The 19,977-nt window shown below is 36.0% G+C and overlaps 6 protein-coding genes across 6 annotated transcripts in view; 3 read left to right on the top strand and 3 right to left on the bottom strand.

Annotated features, from left to right (window-relative positions):
• Nucleotides 1-213: 213 nt before the first annotated feature.
• On the bottom strand, nucleotides 214-1,230 carry FDP41_007247 (uncharacterized protein; the record flags this gene model as incomplete). Its single annotated transcript, XM_044710971.1, has 1 exon — nucleotides 214-1,230. The coding sequence occupies one exon, from the start codon at nucleotides 1,228-1,230 to the stop codon at nucleotides 214-216; it is 1,017 nt and encodes a 338-aa protein (XP_044558573.1).
• Nucleotides 1,231-1,917: 687 nt separating this feature from the next.
• FDP41_007246 (uncharacterized protein) lies at nucleotides 1,918-3,351 on the top strand (the record flags this gene model as incomplete). The annotated part of the gene is made up of 3 exons (XM_044710970.1): nucleotides 1,918-2,388; nucleotides 2,587-2,630; nucleotides 2,685-3,351. 3 exons carry the CDS (start codon nucleotides 1,918-1,920, stop codon nucleotides 3,349-3,351), a joined length of 1,182 nt encoding a protein of 393 aa, XP_044558572.1.
• Nucleotides 3,352-3,391: 40 nt separating this feature from the next.
• On the top strand, nucleotides 3,392-4,281 carry FDP41_007245 (uncharacterized protein; the record flags this gene model as incomplete). The annotated part of the gene is made up of 3 exons (XM_044710969.1): nucleotides 3,392-3,779; nucleotides 3,834-3,939; nucleotides 4,032-4,281. The coding sequence occupies 3 exons, from the start codon at nucleotides 3,392-3,394 to the stop codon at nucleotides 4,279-4,281; spliced, it is 744 nt and encodes a 247-aa protein (XP_044558571.1).
• Nucleotides 4,282-4,482: 201 nt separating this feature from the next.
• Nucleotides 4,483-6,957, top strand: FDP41_007244 (uncharacterized protein; the record flags this gene model as incomplete). The annotated part of the gene is made up of 1 exon (XM_044710968.1): nucleotides 4,483-6,957. The coding sequence occupies one exon, from the start codon at nucleotides 4,483-4,485 to the stop codon at nucleotides 6,955-6,957; it is 2,475 nt and encodes an 824-aa protein (XP_044558570.1).
• A 52-nt stretch (nucleotides 6,958-7,009) lies between these two features.
• On the bottom strand, nucleotides 7,010-19,383 carry FDP41_007243 (uncharacterized protein; the record flags this gene model as incomplete). The annotated part of the gene is made up of 5 exons (XM_044710967.1): nucleotides 7,010-14,620; nucleotides 14,704-18,619; nucleotides 18,718-18,845; nucleotides 18,972-19,183; nucleotides 19,239-19,383. 5 exons carry the CDS (start codon nucleotides 19,381-19,383, stop codon nucleotides 7,010-7,012), a joined length of 12,012 nt encoding a protein of 4,003 aa, XP_044558569.1.
• Nucleotides 19,384-19,867: 484 nt separating this feature from the next.
• Nucleotides 19,868-19,977, bottom strand: part of FDP41_007242 (uncharacterized protein) — a gene marked incomplete at both ends in the record, with an annotated part of 895 nt that continues 785 nt past the window's right edge. Inside the window, one exon of the mRNA XM_044710966.1 lies at nucleotides 19,868-19,977. This exon is cut by the window's right edge and continues 247 nt beyond it. Within this exon, the coding sequence (XP_044558568.1) occupies nucleotides 19,868-19,977 (110 nt within the window).

Below are 19,977 nucleotides of genomic sequence, written 5' to 3'. Positions count from 1 at the left end.
GGACACCACTAATACACCCAGTATTTAAATGGATGTCATGAGAGTGCTGATAAGGTAGAGAGAGAGTTCGGATCCGAACTAGTTGAAAGCAAGAGGGAGGCCTAGTGTGTTGCTGTGTTGGGGGTGAGAGAAGGGTTGTTGTTGTTGTTGGCAGGATGGGCAGAGATGGGTCTTTGGAAAAGATTGGAAAGGAGCTGCTGTCGTTGCGACAATTTAAAAATCATCATCCAATCTAAAGACCTTCTCTCTCTTTGGTGACATAATGTTTGCCTTTGCATATTCACCAACTCTCTTCTCAAAGAAGTTCGTCTTACCAGACACTGAAATCATATTCATCCAATCGAATGGATTTTGGACAAGGTAAACCTTATCATATCCTATCGAGACAAGTAATCGATCAGCAACAAATTCAATGTATTGTTGCATGAGACGAGAATTCATACCAATCAAGTCCACAGGGAGAGATTCTCGAATGAATTCCTTCTCAATCTCAACAGCTTCACTGACCAATGAATGTACAACCTTTTGAGGCAATTTGGTATATTTGAGCATGGAATACAAGAGACAAGCAAAGTCCGTGTGTAATCCTTCATCTCGAGAAATCAATTCATTGGAGAAGGTCAATCCAGGCATCAAACCTCTCTTCTTCATCCAAAAGATGGAACAGAAAGATCCACTAAAGAAGATACCTTCCACACAAGCAAAGGCAATCAATCGTTCAGCAAACAAGTTATCCGAGTTGATCCATTTCAAAGCCCAACGAGCCTTCTTTTGAACGGATGGAACAGTATCAATGGCATTGAAGAGACGATGTCTTTCTCTCGTGTCCTTAATGTAGGTTTCAATTAGAGTTGAATACATCTCTGCATGAATATTCTCAATGGCAATTTGGAATCCATAGAAACATCTGGCTTCAGGAATTTGAACTTCAGCCATAAATTGTTGACACAAGTTCTCATTCACAATACCATCGGAGGCAGCAAAGAAGGCCAAAACAGTCTTGATGAAGTGTTGTTCATTGGTATTGAGAGTTTCCCATTGAGCAATATCTGTGTGGAGATCCACTTCTTCAGCAGTCCAGAAAGATGCCATGGCCTTCTTGTACATCTCCCAAACCTTTTGATGTTCGATTGGGAAGAGAACGAAACGATGTGGATTTTCCTTGAGGACAGGTTCTTCCTTTTGGAGTTGCTTGTAGTGAGCAAAGAGTTCAGGTTCGAGGTGGTTCATGGTGTTGTGAGACTCGGAGCAGGAGCAGCAGCAATGCCGTCGTAGTGATGATGTGTTCGCTTTTTTTTTCAGCTTGTTTTCCTCGAGCATTCTCTCGAACTGGTTAAATTGAAAAACGGTTTTGTAAAGTGGTACCCAAAAATGTGACCGTTATGAACGTTACATTAAATTTAATTTTTCATTTTAATTCGATTTTATTTTTTCGATTCCATCTCACAGCACCATGTGGTCCATGTTTGTGCGGGCTGCTCGGGGATCCTGTTGGTTCTTTGAGCATGCTCTCATGAGTTCGATTTCGAAAACAATATTGTTGGCGTCTCGTTCAGCCTTTCAGGTCTTTCATGGGACCATGTCCATCAACATGAAAACATTCCTTCACATGCTTTGATTATTATCTCGAATGAAAATCAGAGAGATGATAACGGTTCAATTCATCATCATCATAGAGGCAAACGTCATTCAAAAGTGGAATCATCAATTATAACCAAACTCACACACATGATGATTCCACATTGAATTTTCAAGCAGTAAGTAGCATCGGACTCAATCAGATTGCCATCGTCCTTCACGACACTCGTTATTTAGACCTCTACTGTGTTGCATCTCCTTCATCGTTATTACTCCTCCGTTGCATAAACACCACCCACTAAAACAAAAAAAGCCTTTTCTCTCTTCATCATCAGAATCATGTTAGGCGGACACCAATTTATTGATACCAGTGCCTTGTTCATGGTAAATTACACTTCGGACAAGGTCCATATCACCAAAACACCACAAGAGATGGCAGAGGCTGTTTCCGATCTAATCATTCAAATCATCAAGGAGAATGACCAAGCAAAAAAGCCTACCGTGTTGTGTTTGCCAACAGGCTCGACTCCAATTCTCACTTACAAGGCTCTTGTTGAAAAACATAGGAAGGGTCTTGTTTCTTTTGAAAATGTTGTTACTTTCAATTTGGATGAATACTATCCAATGGAACCAACTCATAAACAATCCTATCACTACTTTATGAATGAAAATTTATTTAATCATATTGATATCAAGAGAGAAAATATTCATATTCCAGATGGAACTTTGAGTGAGGATCAAGTAAAGGAATTTTGTATGAATTATGAGAAAAAGATTAGAGAATATGGTGGTTTTGATTTGGCATTGTTGGTAGGTTGTTGTTTGTTTGATGATTTAAATTTGCATCTATGAATTGTGTGTTTCGGACCTTTGATGACCACCACCGCTACTACTACCACTACTGACATACCTTCTTTGTGTCGCAATGTGTTGTGCTGTGCCACTCATTTTACGTGCTCACACGCACGGCCCTTTCACTTTTCACACACCTTGCAATCCTATTATTAGGGTATTGGACGAACAGGTCACATTGGCTTTAATGAACCTGGAAGGTAGGTTTTTCTTTCGCAATTCTCTTCAAAAATTCACTCATTCCTGTTCGATAGTCATCTTTCCGATCAAACCCGATTAGTTTTATTGGATCAAAAGACCAGATTAGATGCAGCTCAATCATTCAAAGGAATCTCAAATGTTCCAACAAAAGCCATCACACAAGGTATCAACACTATTCTCAATTCGAAAGAAATTATTCTCATGGCTACTGGTGAATCAAAGGCTGCCATTGTCAAGAAGGCAATGGAATTCAAATATGAAGACCCATCCGACTGTCCAGCCACATTCCTTCGAGTTCATCCAAATTGTCATTACTATTTTGATATTGCTGCTGGTAATTTGTTGAAGATTGTTAAAACTCCATGGCTTATTGATAGAAATTTCAAAGATTGGACATTTGAATGGAAAAAGAAGGCAGTCATTGATTTGGCAAAGAAAACAGGAAAGGGAATTTGTGAGCTGGGATCTGAAGACTTTGCGCAAAATGGTTTAACAAGTTTGTTGGCTCATGAACAATTCCATACTGACAAGTTGTGTTTCAGTGTTTTTCAAGATTTGATGAAGAGAATTGCATTTGCTTCTGAGGAGTCTAAAATTGTTCCAGACAACATTAATGAGCCAGTTTTGATTTTCTCTCCTCACCCTGATGATGATGTGATTAGTATGGGAGCCATGATGCATTGTATCATTTCCAAGAGAAAAGAAAAAATTGAGTCCTGAAGAGCGTGACACTAAAGACATTAATGTGAAAGTTTGTTACATGACCAATGGATCTGTGAGTGTTCATGAAAACAATGTCAAGAACCATTTAAGATTTAGTGCTCTCACTGGTGAAGTTTTGGGTAAGGAAGTCATTCACAAGGAAGACGTTTCTAAAATTTTGGAAAAGCAAGACAAGAACGATCCAGATAGTGAATTACTTCAAAAGTTGAAGGCAAATATTAGAAAAGCCGAGGCCATGGATGCTGTTGATGTTCTTGGATTACAAGGAGAAAGAGATTGCATTTTCCTTGATTTACCATTCTATAGAACTGGTAAAGTACAAAAGAAACCTCTTGGCCAGGAAGATATTGATATGATTAAGGATTTAATTAACCAACAAAAACCAAAGCATGTCTTTATTGCTGCTGATCTTTCAGATCCAAATGGTAGGTTTAATTGATCATTGTGTGATAGTGTCAAAATTTATTTCTTTATGTTAGGTACTCACCGTGTTGTGTACAGAGCGATCAAGTTTGCTTTAGAACAAATGGGAGACCAAGTCCAAGATGTTACTTGTTGGTTGTACAGAGGAGCATGGCAAGAATGGTATGTTACTGTTCATGATGTATTTCTTATCATTTTTGAATTTTCTTCTTGACATGTGTACTTGTGTACTGATACTGATTGACAATGAATAGGGATGTTGACGAAGCTACCTATTTTATTCCATTCACTAAATATCAAATGGATTTGAAGATTGATGCCATTTTCAAACATCAGTCTCAAAAAGATAGAGCGTTATTCCCTGGTGATGATGCTCGAGAGTTTTGGCAGAGAGCTAAAGACAGAAATACTGAAACAGCTCGAGAATTAGGCTCATTAGGTCTGCCCAAGTTCTTTGGAGTTGAAGCTTTTGTAACTGTGAAACCAGACTCCATTCCAGAGTAACAACTTTAGGTGAAAGCTTTTTCTGGATTCAAATTAATTCCGGATGATGATAATAGAATTAAATTGATTAAAAATAATGTCATTAAAAAAGTATGCATTAATTATTATATTATTAATATTTATTAATATGTGAATAATCTTACGATCATATAATTCCGAGCTTTTATAGATGTCATTTACAACCTTCAAAAATTCAAAAAAATGAAGAAATTGGTTGTTGCTTGTGCAGGATATGGTTCTGCTCGTATGGTAGCTCGGAATTGCAGTTGGGCCAAGAATGAAATGATTCAGAGTATATATACATGTCCTCCAATGATGAGAAGGTCTTTCTTTTCTCTATTCAAAAAGAAAAAGAGTTCTTCCATATCTGAGCCTTTTTTGAGGAGCGAACAGCTTGCTGAAAAGTACACAATACATGGTTTTGAAGTTAATGATCCATACTATAAATTATCCTTCAATGAAGCTGCTCTTCAAGATTATATCCATCAAGAATCGGAATATTATGAACATTATTTTGAAGAACATAAAGAAGAAGTCAAACGCGTAAAAAAAGAGTTGAAAGATATGCAACAAAATTATATTTCAAGAAATGTATATAGATATAGTGAAAAATTACTAATCTCAGATATTGAAACAGCTGGTGAATGGATATTGATATCATTTAATTTTGATGAATATATTGCCAGAATCCCAAAAAGTGCAATACCCAAAGAACTAATTTTTTCAGAGTCCTTTTACCGAGATGTTTGTCAAACATTTGCAAGCAGACATTTATCGAAGAGGTCCTTACATTCAAAAACTCTCTCACTTGCGTATTCAAATTTAGAGGTCATTTATAACAAGCATGAGTTTACTTCCGAAATTGAAAAGTATGTGAAAAAGAATGCCAAGAAACTTTCAAAAAATGGAAGCTTATCATACAAAATTATGAAGGAAAAATCTTCACATTGCCTCAAATATGCTGCAACTGTTGTGGACATCAATTATCGGTTGTTTGTATTTATAAAAAGCGAGAAAAAGCTGCTCCACGTCATTGATGACATTCTCAATATTTCTAACTTTGAATTGAGTCCTGAAGCGAATGGATTCGGTTTGTTATTCACTACGACGGATGAGAAACACAGAACAAGCAAAATTTTTCATCGATTTTATAGAAATTATTCGTTCGATAGTTTTGAAGAACAGTTAATACTTGAGGAGAATGACGACAGGTTTTTCATTGATATTGGATGCACTAAAGCAAATACGTTCAAATACATTTCGATTAACAGCAAGAACACAACAGAGGTACATCTACTTCACTCAGATGGAAATGGAAATTATTCTCGCACATGTCTTCATAGTAGACAGAATGGAATTCAATTTTTCTTTGAACATCACAAAGAGACAGACACTTTTTTCATCATTTCTAATTCCTCACCAAATACAGATTTGGATATTTACAGAGCTTCAGGATCAGACGTGAGAAACTCTTCTGGTGAAACCCCAAAAACATTGATCTATCGTCACAAGAGTGATCAGTCCATTCATGAAATTGATATTTTCTCAAAATATCTGGTGGTATATATTGTAGAAAATAGTTTAATCAAGCTATTGAAATATGACATTGCAAATAACAAATTTGAATACCTTCCCGTGGTTCCAGACACACACTATATTGAGCTTGGAGCAAATTTAGAATATCACGAAAACAGGTACAATGTGAAATGTCACTCATTGCTCCATCAAGATCCTATCAAAGTGAGTTATGATCTTGACACCAATAATCTCATGAACGTTTTCAATCCATCCTCATCATCATCATTAGAACATGGTAGCCACACGAATGAAAACTCGAATCTGATATGTGAATGCACAGAGATTGGAAGCAATCACATTCCTATCAAAATACTCTATGATAAGACTAAAATCAAACCTGATAGCAAATGTTTTGTGGTGGGATATGGAGCATATGGAACTCATCTCATGGAAGATTTACAAGTCTCGAGTAACACATTATACTATTTCTATAGAGAATACTTTTTGAAAAGAGGATACATGTTTGTTTTTGCACATGTGAGAGGAGGTAGAGAAAATGGCTTGTCTTGGTATCAACAAGGAATTAAGGAACACAAAATGAATAGCATGACTGATCTCAAACAAGTCATGGATTATATGGTGAATGTGAGGAACATGACGAGAAATGGAATGTTTATTGGGAGAGGAATTAGTGCCGGAGGATTATTGATGATGTCCACACATCTCATGTTTGAGTCTGAACAATTGTTTAAATGTTTGGTGTTAAAAGTGCCGTTTTTGGATGTTCTGACAACCATGTTGGATGATTCGCTTCCATTGACTGAGCATGAATTTGATGAATATGGAGACCCAAAGAGAGACATACATATTGCCATGACCATGATGAAATATTCACCCTACCACCTTCTCCTGACATCTTCTGTAAATCAGTTTCCTTCTCTATTAATGACAGCAAGCCATGACGATTTTCAATGCCCAATTTGGAACGTTGCAAAAACAATGGCTGCAATTCGAAACAAGTCGAAAGAACCCACAAAGAGTCATCAGCTCGTTAAGGTTCACCACATGGGTCACGCCGATGAAGTTTTCACAAGAACCATGCTCGACGATGTGGCCAAGGAGATTGTTTTCATTGAAAAAGCATTTAAAGAGGATTGAATAAGGATTTAATTTTTCGACAAAGTAAAATGTTTAATACAGATCAATATTATTAGAACCAAGGATAATAGATTGGATCTTTCATACACAACTTTTCTGCAGAAGATGCTTGTTGGATAAGCTCATAAACCTTGTAATTGAGAGGTGGTAGATCCAAAAGACTGGTAGCGTTTGCGAAAGGTGTGACAGTCATTGATGACGTAGCAGTAGTGGTTGTTGCGCTGCTCGACATGGATGGCGTTGATGGAGTTGTGATGGAAGAAGGTGTTGATACTTCACTTGTTGCACTTTCAGAGGTTGCAGTATCTTTCTTTGATTTCTTCTTCACTGGTAATGTTTGAGGTGGATTGCAGCTTAAGTGAGTTGGAATGGCTGGAGCTAATTCTCTAACCATTTCAAGAATGTGGTCGACATTTTGCTGAACGCAACTTCTCATCAACTCATCGTTAAATAAAAATCTATTTTCTCCAGTAGGTGTACTACTCTCATTGCTCAACAGATCAACATTAAAGTTATGATAGGAGATCAATTCATCTCTAATAAATAGTTGCATTAATGTTTCAAATAAATCCTTATTTTCAGAGAGAGAACAAGCAACAGCAGACATGGTATTCAACAAATAACCTTCAACACCAAATTGAGAAAGGAATTGAGAAATATTTCTAGTGAATCTGAATGGTGTTGGATCATCTCTTTGAATAATACCACTTGATTTGTGCATATTAGGTCTATAATCAAATTGCATTAAATGTCCGCTATTCTTGGATATTAATATCTTGTATGGATGTCTGTCCTTAGTGTGTAAGAGATGACTGAAAATATTATAAACTCCTGATTGTACTCCAAATGTCTTTCTTATGCTATAAAATTCAGACCAACTTGGACAAATACTTCTAATATAATTTAACAAAATATCATCTGGTATCTTGTCACTTTGTTCCACAAAGGTTTGATAAACATTGAGCTTATTCTCAAACTCATTGATATGAGTTTTGCATGCCTTGTCCATTTCCTTCCAATATTTAATAAGTGGAGTATCAATAGATTTACCAATAGACTCACAATAATCATAGAATATATCCTCCAAGGAAATGAGTTCATAATCTTTGCGTACGAGACGAATTCTTTGATTTGTGGTCACAGTTATAGGATATTCAATATGAATGTTGTTGTGACTTCTTGCAGTTCTGTCCTTGTCCAATAACCGATTAATGTGTCTTATCAAAGATGAGACTTTTTCTTCTGTTTTCAAAGTAAGTGGCTCAGCATTGCTTGTGGATTGAATAAAGAATCTAAAAACTTTTCCTGAGACACTTCTCAAAGCAATAACTCTTTCATTCTCCTTGTTCTTTCTACCTTTCATACTCACAGAAGGTAACAGACAAAGAATCTTTTCATGTCTTTCTGAGAATGGCTCTCTATCACTTGTGAGCTCATATTGGCCCGGTACTTCCAATTCTACATTGGTTTTATGCTCCAATAATTTAGGTTTTTGATTTTCAATTCCAATCTCAGTTGGTAACAGATTAATCTTTCGTCTAAAGTAACAAATCCAATGTTTAAGATTTTTAGTGAGTTCTAATAAATTTCTTGGACCCACTGCATCCAATGTCTTTTCAACATATTTCAAAGATTTAGCCATGTCTCTTCTTTCTTTTCTTGGAAGAATATCTGTAATGACATTGCTTTGACAATCAAGAATAAATTGAGGTTTTGGAACAGGTTGAGGATTTGTAGATTGTGCAGGTGGATCTGCAAAGTACGTATCTGCAATTCTTTTGGCATAATCTGTCAACTCCTTTGGAATAAAGTGAAGGTCATCTTCCTGAGAGTCTTCATCTACCATAGTGTCAGCGTTTTCATAAATGTTAAAAGTATATGCCTTATCAAGCATTAATTCGAGAGATTTGGTCAATTCTTCCTCACTTTCCGATTTGTATTTGGTTAACTCCTTAAACATGCTTTCTAAATCACTGAACAGCACCTTGTTACCATCATGCATGATATCGTCAAGTTTCCTTCTAATCTTTGTAAATGTTTCCAAATACACAGCATTAGGACCTGCTGGAATATTTGAGTCACCACTAGACGTTCCACTCTTATTAATAATTGAAACATGAATATTAGCACTACTACCTCTTAAAGGAGCTGCCGTGTTAGGGTTGGATTCTGAACTAGATGGATTGGTTGATCCAGCAGTACTAGTTGCAGTCGGTTGACACTTTTTAGAAATTCCTGATAACAATTCTCGAAGATCATGAACAAAACTTCTAAATGTATGGAAAGCAGCTTGTGGGAAGTTGTATAAAACGGCCTTTAACAATTGCTTTGCGATTGAAGCTTCACACTCCCTTCGATGCAACATGGTGAACAATTGCTGATGCCATGGAATCCACATCCAAGCTGGAATATCGTTAATACACTTCTCAGCAACTCTATGAAGAGGATAATCAACATTAGATCCACCCTTGGTCTTATCATTTGAAGCAGGTTCATCGTAGGAAAGTAACCACAACACTCGACCAATATATTGTCGAACAGTAGCTCCAGAAGCTTGAATCGTTTGATGATTTGTAGCGCCTCCAGAATATCGAATTGCAAGTAAATAGGCAGCAACACAATTTTCTGCAAATTCAAGAGCTGTCATGGACTGAGTTGGGTGTTTGGTTGAATTTTGCTTTTGACGTTGATGTCTTGTTGGTGAATTCCATTTCTCTACAAATAATTTATCCAAAACAAGAGCCCATTGGAAGAAACTCTTTCCCCAAGCAGGTGTACTTGTCACAGAAGAAATGAATTTCTGTTCTTGTGGGAAGTATGAAATAGATTGAGCAAATGTTTGATAACTTTCATCATATCTTCCACAAGTGGAAAATACTTCTCCTCTCAATCTTAAAATTTCCATCTTTTGAATGGTCTTGATCTTGGTGTTTGCAATCGTGTCAGATTCAATATAATCCAATACATCATTGTATCTTCTATCTTTCATTAAACTTTTGATCACTTCAATGATTCGAACAAAGACTTCACTTGTTTCACTTGTGAGCGTTGGTAATAGCTTTCCAGTTTCTGCAAGCATCTTCAATGCTGGCTCAATAAAGTTTTGTTTTCGAGCTATTTTGGCAAATTTGTGAAGAGACCAAATAGTTTCATTGAGAAGAAGAGCTCTGTGATGACTATACTCTTCCTTCTGATCAAATCTTTCAATGGCTTTCTTCAACAAGTGACATCTCCAAGTAAATATGTCATTCCACACAGTAATATCCTCATATTTGTTTGGAAGTCGATCTCTCCAAGTGGTTAAAAAGCCTTTCAATTCATGTGTTGTGAGAGGTCTTTTGGTGTCATTAAGAAGAGAAGCAGACTCATTCAACTCATACAATTGTTGAAAGCATTGTAACATGGAGGTGTGATTTCCACAAATAAACGAAGGTAAGGCACACCATCGTTGAAGAGCAAGTTGTTGAGAAATTGCAAATACATCTCCAGCATCTGATTCTTTGTCTTGCATGATCAAATAGGAAATATGATAAAACTTCATGAGTTGATTTTCCAGAGATTGATTCTTCTGGAACAATTCCTTCATTTGTGCCCATTGTCCATTTTTCCACAAACATTCCAAATTAAAGTAACCATGAGTGCCAGGAGCAGATTGTGAAAATTTTGTCAATTCGTCCCATTGTTGCAGCTTTTTAGAGCAGATAATCCAATGATCTTCCCACAGCTGTAACTCTGTGTGTGAAACTTTCTTCTTAATGTTTCCTTTATGAAAAGCGTTAATCAATTCTTTAAGTGCTTCTTGGGCTTCACACCAATTATTTCTCTGCTCTAACGAAAGCACCAATTTCGTATGATCTGTAATATCACAACATCTAAATATTCCACAAAGAATATCATCCTCTTTCAATACTCTATAGAGTTCAGTCAGAGAATGACACACTTTTTCAGTCTTTTCATCAAAAGATCCAGTAGTAAATAGAAAACGTAGTTCTTCTTCAAGCAATGGAAGAGTAAGAGACCAAGCATTGAATGACTTTCCTAAGAATTTGAGTGTTTCTGGGTGAATAGATAAATAGTTGAATGTGGATAAATCTCTCTTTTTGTTCAACACTGCATTGTTGATCCCCAATAACAGTGCTTGGATCACATTTGGATATTTGGTGTATTGTTTCGAGTGATAATCGATCGAGACCAATTTTTGCATTTGAATTTGAAGGAGTGGTTTTTCATCATTACTCAAAGAATTCCATGCTAAAGCAAAGAATTGTCCCCAAGTCTTTAAGACCATCGTCGTGTTGCTTCGGATTAGAGTCTTGAGAGATGTAATAATGTTACAAGTCTTGATGGAAGATATGGATTGCAAGAATGGCTCATGATCTTCAAATATTTTTCTTAATTTCTCCAAAGCTGCAGTCGAGGTAACATGAATGGATTCTCCTCTGGCACTTGTCATGACAGGTTTAGTAGAAATAGGTGGGAATTTAGCCATCTTGGGATGGCATGTTAATTTTTCCTCTTGTTCAATGGATTCAAGAAGCAACTCTAAGGCATGCTTAATCCAAAACCGATCACTCAATGGTTCCCATTTTTGATGATCAATCACAAATTGAAGTCTCTTTTGTACTGTTTTTTCAATCCTTTGATTAAGAATAGAAATAAATCTTAATTTGATGTCTCTCAAATCTTTTGATTCAATCTTTAGACCGGCCATAAAGCAAGATTCAATCTTCTTTGCATAACTAATCTCTGAAATTTCATCAATTTGTTGATACAATTCAGCCACTACATTAAAGTACTCTCTTCTGAATTGATTGAAATTTTCAATTCCTAAATTCTTAACCAATTCACTCGATTGAGATTGTTCACTCAAGTAACCCAACCGAGCAAGGAGATTCGCCTTCTGAAGATCTTGTATTTTGTATCGTTTGCTGAGTGTCGTTGTTTGTAATCCATCATCAAGTTGTAAGGTATAACTTCTTTGTAGTTCAGAGGATGGATTTGTTCGTAACCAGTTGAGAACAATATCCATAACAAGATGAAGAATATTGTAACTATAAGTCTCTGCCTTTTCAATTATCTGATAGATTGATGATCCATAATGTTTGAATACTGCCTCGTGATTAACTCCATCTGCAAGGAAGGAAAGACATAATTCAATATATCCCAAACAAACCTCTCTCCAAGAACTCTCTTGAGATGCTGGAGGTACATTCTTAAGTGCCTTTCCCAACATTGAACATACTGGTTTTGAATAGTTTTGTTTGATTTCATCATTGCGATAATGTTCACATAATACATGTAAGAGAAGCAAATGTCCAAATGATCCATACACCAAATGTTGAGATATATCAATCAATGGATTTCCAGCTGGTTGTGGCAAATCTTTAGCGGCATATTTCGTAATGGTTTCTTTCACAGAATTCCAAATAGTTTCATAAAACTCTTTCACATCCTTGTCATTGGATTTGAGAGGATCGAAATGTTTGAAAAGTGTTTTAAAAAATATGCAAACATTTCTGTTCACATCCACGTAGGGAGTAGTGAGGAATGGAATTAATCTCTTGGCAAATTGAGCATTCAACTGAATGGTATCTCTATTCATTTCCACAAGTAAATTCATCAACTCAAGTATACAAGATAGTGTGAATGAACCAATCGTAGGTGCACTTTCTTCCGAGTTGGGGAAGAATTTTTCTGCTTGAGTCAATGAAACAGGTTCATCTTTCCACAACTGGAGAGAACGTTTTAAAATTTGAATACATTCCTTATAGAGAGCTTGTGGCTTTTCTGATCTCGTTTGGCTCACAAAGATACACATTCTAATAAGAAAGTTCAAAACAATTCCTCTGGATTGAGGTTTTAGAGTAAATTCATGAGTCGATGATGATGCAATTGGAGAGAGAGAAAGTGAAGTTTCTTCATCGACCTTTCGTTTTTTGACTCCGCTGTCATCGGATGATAGATCGGTCTGTTCGACCTTTCGTTTCTTTTCATTATCATCCTCCTCTCCATAGAGTCTCTTTTTAGCTGCTCTCTCTTCCCAAGAAATAATGACATCCGCTAATTGAATGTAAAGTTTCTTATTCTCAAGATTAATGGAAGAGTAACCAATTTTTGAAAGAGCATTAATCATCTTGTAAACAAAACATTCTCTGGAATCATAAAATGAATCAGCATGTCTGATAAATATGGTCCAAATGTTTGCCAATTGATGAGTAGATGGCATATCATCTAATAATGTTTGTTTTGTGGATCTAATCCATTGAGGGAACTTTTTAGGTTCATTTGCCAATTCTGCCTTTTTGACTGGCTGCATGACCATATCGAGTGCAGGAAGTACCAAAGATTTACTATCCTTCTTGCAATCCTTTAAGAATGCAATATATACGGGTTGAATCAATTTGGGAGGGAGATCAAGTTTACTCATTAAATGAGCAAACAGAACGAATGCACATTGGGCTGCAGTAATATCATCCTTACAACAATTGTCATAACAAAATTTGAAAATATTCTTCTCTTTCTTTAAAACATCAAGTTGAGTTGAAGGGAGAAATCTTACAAATAATGTAAGCAATTGTAGCAAATCCGTATTGATTGAATATTTTTCCTTTTCTGTGAAATGAGCAAAAGTAGAAGAAAAGAGAACTTTTTCATCAATAAATCTACGAAGTAAATCGGTGTTAAGTTTTTCTTTCTTAGCAATACCCCTAACAATAGGAATGGCAATATGTTTGATAATGTCTGATTTCATTTGGAACGATCCCTCTTTTTTGAATTCTTCCAAAAATTTGTTCAAAATGGCTTCTTGTCTCTTGAGATTGTATTCACCTCCCACTTGAAGTTCAAAGAACTCCATCACAAAGCTCAAATCCATAACTAGTCCACAACTGAATACTTTCACCATGTTAAATAAGGTATCCACTTCATTCTCATTATTGTTGCAGTAGGAAATCATTAGTTTGAGTAATTTTTTGGTAAAACGAATGCGTTGAGTCTCCGTTATATATTGGCCTTTTGATGTTGTTGTTGTATCTGAAGAGAGATCCATAGCATTTGGATTTTGAGCCAATTGTTGTAAATAGAGAGTCCATATTCTCAGCACTTGATCAAATATTTCACGGTGTGCAGCAAATAAAGTTGGATTGAGTTTGAAAATATTTCCTACCAATATGAGAACATTGTTTGGATCAGAAGCAAACGACTGGTTCTCAGTAAATTCCACATGATTCACGCTACTCAAAAGATTGGCGATGACATTCGGATGTGCAAATAGATACGCTCTCAAGTTAGTGGCTTTTCTCGAGTTTAGAACCTCTATAATAACTTTCAGAGTTCTCTTTGTGGAGAGAGCATAACAGAATTGTTCTCCACTTGTCTCAAATAAGAACCTGATGGCCTGTTCTGGATAAATGTTCAAATACTTGGCTAATGGAGCAACAAAAGGATTCAAGCTCTTAATTTCGTCAGCCCAAACCGATTCTAAGAGTAAAACCAACTTGACGAGTGCTGGTAAATGATCGGATGTATCTGGAATGATTGAAAATAGGGCAACAATTTCAGCAGCAACGACTGGTTTTTCTTTTTGATTCGAGATGTGTTTGATTTGTTGCTTGTCGGCCCACTTTTTTAAATGTTCTAAGAGAGTAGATGCTGCCTTCGAGAGCTGAATTTGAATGTTAGAATTCACTTTTAAGAAAAAGGCAGCATTGTGCACGAAAAGGCAAAAGTCAGTTGTGTGTACTTGACTAAATTGGTGCTGAGTTGTCTCAATGCTTGTTGAAGAGAGTCTTTGGGTGGTTTGAATTGTGACATGTATGTCAGTAGTGCAGTTTTTGCAATGGTCACGACATCCTTGTTATTGGCCACCAAAAATTTGCAAATAGTTTCAATCATGATTTTGAGTTGATCCTTATTACTGTCCTTGTCATTGTACCTAAGCTCTTTGCTGACAATGGCCTCTCGTAATAGCTTGAGAGCAACCAATTTTGCGGCGAGAAGTTTTTTCTGATCCTTGGTATCTTTTGAATAAAGTTCATCATTTCTCAAAAGATTAAGTGCCTTTGTGAATTGAGAGGAAATATATTGTCCAGGAACATTATTGTCTCTTGTTGAAAGTTGAAGTACAGAATATTCCAATGATGTAGTGACGAGTCCGATATCTTTCTTTCCAGATCCATCATCTTTTTGATCCTTTTGGGACTGAGAAGCATCTGGTCTAAATCGATCAATGATGGATGAGAGTGGAATGTTCATCAGATCTGAGCTCAGTCGCAAGAGTGATTGAGCAATCTTTCGAATGTGGTTTAAAGGTGAGGAAAGTTCAGAACAGATCAAGCTCAAAAGTGATCGTTTCTTGAACACAAGATCCTTTCCCATTTTCTCCGCATGGACCATATATTCACCCTCTGCAAGAGTCGAAGGAACTTGCGCTGCTTGAATGTATTCAATCTTTTCAGAAATATTATTGCTGAAAAGTAATGTAAAATCTAACAAGGGAGTATGGTAACAGGACCGAATGAGAGTCTCAGCTGCCATGATGGTGATTTGATTGGTGTGAGGAATCATATGAATCGGTGGATTTTTCAAAGAGAAGAATAGACCTTTCAACATATCACTCTCATAATGGACAAGCCATACAGGAGTAATACTTTCACATAAAAACAAAATTCCTCTTGCACCAACACATTTCTTGTACCATTCGGGTTGATAGAGAGATTTTGTGAATCGTGATTGAAGTCTTTCCCAAATGCCAAATTGGATCACCAAGTCTGGTTCGTCATTACAAATTTCATAAACATAATCTGTGAATAAACCAAGAATGAAATCTCCAACATTGACATTTGGAGATGCTTCAGTACAATCTTCTTCATAAACATCAAGAAGAACTTCATAGAACCAATCATGATTGATTCTGAACTTTGAAGGTTCCTCATAGTTGTATGAATTGAAAATGGCAGTAATAGCAAAATGTCGAATCAAATTCTTTGTAAATTCAATACACTCAGTGAGATTCTCCTTAACAGCATAGCTCAGGAATAAGAAAATACTCTTTAACACCTTGTTGAACATTGCAATCTCACCTTCATATCGCATTGTTGTCTTACATTCTTGAACATTGACTTCATCATGATAATAATTGTCAATCTTTGGAGAAGATGCTGAAATGTGGAAATATTTCTTAATTGGCACATGTTTGGTAGTAAATTTGAAATCATCTGGAACAGCAAGTTTCTCTTCTGTTGTGGATATCATTGAGAGAATGCACGTTTTCAAAAAATCAAAGGCGCTCTTCTTTGTTTGGATATCATTATCTCGATCTAGACACATATCAATAGATAAATCTACCAAGTCATCTGCTGGGAGCATGTTCGATTCATCATCATCATCTTGTGTGAAGATCATATTGTTATTTCCTTTGAAATTAATATTAAAGAAGAGTGAATTTGAATGTTCCTTGGTATTGACTGATGTCAATTCACTCATATACTGTCGATGAGTACCTCCTAATTTTGCAAGTAATCGCATTGCTGTCGCTCCATTGGCATGATGTTGTGGTTTTAGATGAGTAAATAATGCTTTGAGAAGGTCTGGAATAACAGGTTTCAAAATTGCCTCCAAAGATTCATTACGTAAGCTTGTTACCCACAAATCCAAATTTCTTAATGCAGCAGTCGTTGCCTTCTCACTAGCACCAGGTTGCAAAGCATACAGAATTGGTTTGATCAATAAATGAAGGTAAGGACATAATACGTGTAACTTAGATGGAACTGTCAAACAAAGTTCAACAAATAAATTTCTTGTTTCCCTGTCGTGAGCATTGTTCACCAAATCAGAGAGCTTTTCTAACACTGTTGGAAGTAATTGTGCAAATTCTTTGCAAAGTAAATCAAACTTGGCTGATAAGATGGAATTAAAGAGAGACCGTAAAATCAAATAATAATCCATGCACTCCTTGAATTTGGAAGCATATGTAAAACATGACGTTACAATTGAAGTCATATGATTCTTGAGAACAGACTCATTCTTTGGAAAGGTAACTGTGGATCCAAAAACTAACTTGAATAAATTATGCATATATTGGGCTTCTTTTCGATCCTTTGCAATTTTGTCCATTCTCTTCAATAAGAATTTAAGTAAAATCTCTGAAAATACAGAAGCAATATTTGGATTGGATGATAAAACATTTGCTGGTATGTGAATAAAAGTCATTGGCCTTCCATCCAACAACTTTTTGTAGAGATACTCAAATTGAGTTTTAAATATCTCTGTGAAAAGTGGAGCCGAGAGAGATGTATAAAGAGAGGAATAATTGTTGAAAATGTCCTTCTCCTCTTCGACAATCTTTTGTTTGGTGATTGATTCAACATTCGATGTATCTTCACTAACCAGGTTATAAATATCAAAGCAATCAAGTCCATATCTGAAAAGCTTATTCAAGAGTGGTAATTCTGGGAACTTGGATCTTTCATCTCTTGGTACAGAGGTGAAAACAAGTACTATCGTCTTCAAACCGAATATGAGATGTTTAAACATGGTGCAGCAGTAGGTAATATCATTCATAAAATTCTCATTGAACTTGTATGGACTAAATGGCAATATCATAGAGTTATCATTGGCATTTTCAGTCGATATTGGCTTTTTCTTTGAGTTGGATATCTTTTTGATGAGCTTGGAAAGATATTTAACCTTCTGTACAAATGCTCGGATAATACTCAAAAGTATTTCCTTGAACCTGATGATGTGAGGCATATTCACCAGTTCTGAAATGTTGGTGGTGTTGGTAGTAGTAGTAGTATTATTATTAGGAGGAGGAGGAGGTTCTGTGGTGCTGCCATTTTCTGATGATGATGGTTGTTGTTGTTGTTGAATTTGCGCAGCAATATTTTTGTAAATGGTTTGAGACAATGAAACCAATAAACCCACAGCCAGTGCATGAATACCTAATCCTAGAGAGGTATCACATAATAACTTAGTGCAGAATGTTATGCATGAAGACATTTGTGTTGGAGTGAAATCAATCTTGTTTTGATTGAAATTGAGTATTTCTAAAACTGTGGAATAGGCTGATGAACGGACAGTTTCATAGGCTGATCTACTTTTTCCAATTAAAACAGAGTCATTCGTCAGGTCATTCATGTAGGGCATAAAATGAGAACAAATTCCACTGAGTTCGTTTTGAGCCAATGGAATTTCATTGACAATGTGTCTCATAATCAAAAACATTTCCTTTCTTGGTGTAATACATTCATCAGGACATTCCTTCAGGCATTTAATGACAAATCTAGGAATATCTTTCACATAGCCATTGTCATTTTTCTTATCGACGTATTTGGATGTATAAACAAGGAACGATATTGTCTTCACTCGCAAAAGCATGAAATCCTCCACTCGTTCCTTTCCAATAGGTGATGCCATAATGTCATCAGAAACAGCAATGTCATAGTTAAAAATGTCATGCACTTTCTCGAACAGTGTGGTAAAACTGGTTGTATCTTTCAAAGGACTGCTTCTAAAGAAATATATAATAAATATAGGTAATTCTATCATAAATTTGCAACTTTCAATGCAAGGTATTAGATAATCCCTCGTATCGTAAGCTTGATCTGAAGGTTCTGTAATAATGGCATCTCCAGTAGATAAATTATTTCTTTTGGTTTTCTTCCTAAATATTTTTCAATTGTTTTTTCGAAATTTGCATAAAATTGAAGAAAAATGTCGACTACAGGTTGAACAATAGTTGGAAGGCTAGTTTTGAATGACTTGTAAATATCAATTATGAGTCGAATTGCCACAACTCCGTTCAACTCATTGTCCGTTTTTAGCACTTTGATTAGTGAGTTCATGAGCAGAGTGAGTTCTTCTCTTCTTCCATTTCTCTCTTCATATAACTATTTAAAAATTATAGATGAGTGTCAATAATAATTATTTGTTGTCAAGTAGTGATATTAAAATTCAGATCAATGTTAATAAGTTTCAAAATAGTGACCAATTAATCAATCATTGATAAAACTTACTTCTGTATGTGGCAATTTTTGAATAATTTCAATGATCACTTGGCGAAGTAGATGATCTTTGTCATCTTTTCTGAATTTAGGCTTTACTCCATCATTTAGGAACTCCAATAATGGTTTTAACATTGTAGAAGCAAAGTCAAAACATTCCGGTAACGAAGCACTCTCTAAATGATCACGCAACTCAATTAACAACTTTGTGAGGTTAACAGTGTCTAGAGTTGTGTAATGATTATCGGGTATGACAATAATCGATCGAAATTAACTTACCATTAGCGTTTTTGAGGCTTTCAAAGCTTCTCAGATACGTTTCAAAATTCAAAGTTTGAGCAGCTGGCGATCCAGAAGAAGGAGCAGGATTTGACGATGATGAGGTTTGAGCCTGCAGGTTTGCTTGATGATCGTGGCTGCTCATTTTTTTGGTGGGAGTTCGACGCAAAAAAAATGAACACAAATGAAGACGTTGTAATGAATAGTATCAACCAAACATTGATGACCCACTCAGAAGCTTTCGGAATCATCTTTAAACATATTGAGAATTTCTCAAAAACATTGGACGGATTATCTAACCACATCAATAATCGGAAACAAAAGGTAAAGTCAGTTAAATTAGTCTCCGACAGCAACCAACCAATTAAACCTAAACAACCTCTTCCTCCAAAAACAACACTCATAGAACAAACTCCATCCCCTGCACATCCTTATCGAACTGATGGACCATCAAACCAAATATCTAAAATCAAAAATATTACACATCCAACAAACAAATCGAAAATCAACAATCAAAATAAGACAACAAACTTCATCACCAACACAAACCTCACCAAACCAATTGAAACAAGCACAAACCTCATCAAACCAATTGAAACAACTTCAAAGCCCCAAAGTCAACCCCAGCTTCAATCTAAGAGCCCACCTATCAACACCAGCTTCAACCTGAATGAATCGCAATCGTCATACTTGCAAATAGCCAAGACAGCCAAGAACATTACATTTGATCCAACAAAAA

This window comes from Naegleria fowleri (genome assembly GCF_008403515.1).
Source record: "Naegleria fowleri strain ATCC 30894 chromosome Unknown tig58, whole genome shotgun sequence".
In the NCBI taxonomy this organism is placed as follows: Eukaryota; Heterolobosea; class Eutetramitea; order Acrasida; family Naegleriidae; genus Naegleria; species Naegleria fowleri.
This window is presented reverse-complemented; position numbering and strand designations above follow the sequence as displayed.